The 2,830-nt window shown below is 55.1% G+C and overlaps 2 protein-coding genes across 2 annotated transcripts, besides 1 other annotated feature; one reads left to right on the forward strand and one right to left on the reverse strand.

The window, feature by feature from the left end:
* Window positions 1–108: 108 nt before the first annotated feature.
* Window positions 109–525, forward strand: TraAM80_09222 (surface protease GP63; the record flags this gene model as incomplete). The annotated part of the gene is made up of 1 exon (XM_029385916.1): window positions 109–525. One exon carries the CDS (start codon window positions 109–111, stop codon window positions 523–525), a length of 417 nt encoding a protein of 138 aa, XP_029234247.1.
* A 1,341-nt stretch (window positions 526–1,866) lies between these two features.
* Window positions 1,867–1,902: a microsatellite.
* Window positions 1,903–2,110: 208 nt separating this feature from the next.
* Window positions 2,111–2,830, reverse strand: TraAM80_09223 (uncharacterized protein; the record flags this gene model as incomplete). Its single annotated transcript, XM_029385917.1, has 1 exon — window positions 2,111–2,830. A coding segment is annotated over one exon (720 nt), but the record flags the coding sequence as incomplete, so codon positions are not given.

A 2,830-nucleotide genomic window follows, 5' to 3' on the forward strand; every position in this document is an offset into this window, starting at 1 on the left:
GAGTGACGCACAAAGACGTCCATACGGATGGGGCCCTCAGTCGGGAGAGTGTTGACGTAGAGAATCAGGTCGGCGCCGCTTACGCCGGTCGTGCGGTGCCGGGAAGGGATGGTAAGACTGCTGCACGCCCCTATAACATCATACAGCATACGGATGGGGCCCTCCACAGGCACCACGGACAGACGCTCGGCGTGCAGCTTAATCGCTGCCGGGAGGAGTTGCTTCAAAACAATGTCATCCTTCGCCTCCGTCAACGGATCGTCCTTTTCGCATCTCACCCAGCGGCCATTGTCGAACCTGCACGCAACCCCCTCCGCGATGCAGTGCTTCGACGGATCGTCCATGTCCTTCGCAGACACCTTGACACGTATCGGGGCACACTCACTCTCCACGCCTGTGTCGCGCCCTGTCCTCTGCGCGGCACATCACGCACCACCGCAGTCGCCGGCGGGCCGCTCCCCATCATCTCGCCAAGCCCGCAGCGGCGCAACACACCAACAGCAGCAGCAGGGGGAACACCGTTAGTAGGAGAAGCAACGTGGCTGGCGCACCACCCGAAGAAACTGCACTTGTTGCCTCCGCTTTAGTCGCATTGGTAGTGGTAAGAGCCCAGGCCTTGTCTGCGGGAAGAGGTGGAAAAAACAATGATATATATATATATAAACTGAAACAACAGACAACAAAAACACTCAACCTTCTCCAACCCGTTGCCCCTGCCACTGCCAACACACACGTCCTTTTTTTTGTTTTGTTTTGTGGTGGCCGGCGCATTTGCGACGCACCGCCGCAGCGCAGCCGTCGTGCGGTCGGTGTCGCTGGTTAACTCGCCGCTCCTGTCAGGCACTAACTGCCGCCGGGCGCCGTGCCTCCGCCTCCCTCGCCCTGCGGGAGCCCACAACGCCCAACACCACGCGGAAAGAAAAAAAAAAAACAAGCACACTACCGGAATGCCGCGCCTCCCTCCCACCAGGTGCGCCCTCCGCCAATTGGCTGCTCGCCGCTGAATACAACGCACTGCAGCCTGAACTCTTTGGCCGCTCAGCTGGGCCCTGCCACACTCGTACCGGTGATACGGCGCCGCCTCCCGCCCTTCCAGGGATGCCCATTCGGCCCCGCTCCCCAAACCTCCACTGGGAAGCCTGAGTTCCGCGACACGGTGAAGGAGATCATCGAACCCGACAACGCGACCAATATCCACGGCCCAACCCCGCCCGTAATGAGCGATATGCCCCCCCCCCCCCCCAACCGCTTCCAAACTGCAAGTGGAACCCAAACAATAACTCAGACGGGGCGCCTGCGCCAGGCGGAATTCAAACCAAAAGAGCATCTGGGCCGTTGCGCCCCAACCCAAGACGCAACTGCCCGCGTGCCCGACGTCCAACCCCCACACCCGAACATAATCACCGTGCTGTGGCGAGCGTCATTGCTTGCAAGCCCTACCTGCAGCACTTACCCCATCTTATTTTCTTTTCTTTTTTGTGTCACTGTTAGAGGAATAAAACGGCATAAAAACTTCACTGTAGGGCAGTTCAATATGTGCACCACCAGTAGGCAGAGAGCATCCCTCCCGCACGCCCTCCGCAAACACGGAAACAAACCAACAACAAAAACGTCAATAAATTAATGTAGGCCGCGTAACGACCCTAATAGTACCTAATACTAAAAAAAAAAACGACAAAAACAACACAGACTGATTATTTCCTCAAGCCTTCAACACACAGCACAGCTGCCTCATTTCAGTAGCCTCCACTGACCCCAAAGGCGGCTCCGCGTTATTAGTAAGCACTACACTGCTGAATAGAAGGCGCCGCAGGTACCCGTAACCCGCCTCCCGCGGGGTGGGCCTTAAATACCACATCCGTAAACATATATATATATATATTTATACATATATATATATATGGAAGGAGTGACAAGAGAATAAAATTAGGCTTTGGTATCGTTTTTCTTGTTGCTTCCAGACGCACGCAGAGTCTCACGACTCCTTTCCAAGTCCCCTTAAGTAATCATTCAAAAAAATTAAAAAATGTTTTCTGTTGTTATTTTTGCAGAAGGGAAGGAACAAAAGCAAGGGATAAGAAAAAAATTAGGTAAACAAATTTCCCGCAGATCACATTTGCATGCTGTCACGGCTGCCTCTTTTCTCTGCATTGAGGGAGTTTCCGTCCATGCGGTGCTCAGTGTCAGGGGCGTTAAGCTCATGTTCACCCGCCTCCAGGGCAGCACGTGTCTTCCTGACGTGGCGGGTGAAGCGGATGTGCACAAGGACGCTGGTAACAATAGCAGACGCGTTTACGCATAGCAGAACGATGAACCCGTTCTGGACGCATGCCTTTCCGCCGCAGTGGGGGTAGGAGTTGCCCTTCCTCGCCGCCCGCGTGTACTGCTCTCCGTACGCAAAGCGATTGATCGCAATAATGCCAAGAAGCGCCGCCAAAAACATAAAGTTGTAGTGCTTGCCAATGTCCTTCGCGTACAGGGAGCGCATCACCAGGGCCGTGAGCGCCCAGGCCGAGCCGTTGCCAAACCCGCCAAGGAAGAACCCAATCATGATGGCCTTGGAACGCAGCGGCAACACCAGCAGCACCAACACACTTAGGAACAAGCAACACGATGCAATCGGAAGAAGGCAGCTGATTGCCGGGCGCTGCTCTGGAGGCCGGCGGAGAAGCATAACTTCCAGCACTCCCATTGCCAAACGGCTTACACCGTTCCCAACACCAAGAATGGCCGAGTACATCGTATTTGTGGCAGTGTCGTACTCGTTATTGTTCAGCGAACGGTATATCTGGGCACTGTTGAGGCTGATGACGACCCCGGAACCCCACGT

Source organism: Trypanosoma rangeli (genome assembly GCF_003719475.1).
Source record: "Trypanosoma rangeli strain AM80 chromosome Unknown Tra_15.4_contig_00536, whole genome shotgun sequence".
NCBI classification, from domain to species: Eukaryota; Euglenozoa; class Kinetoplastea; order Trypanosomatida; family Trypanosomatidae; genus Trypanosoma; species Trypanosoma rangeli.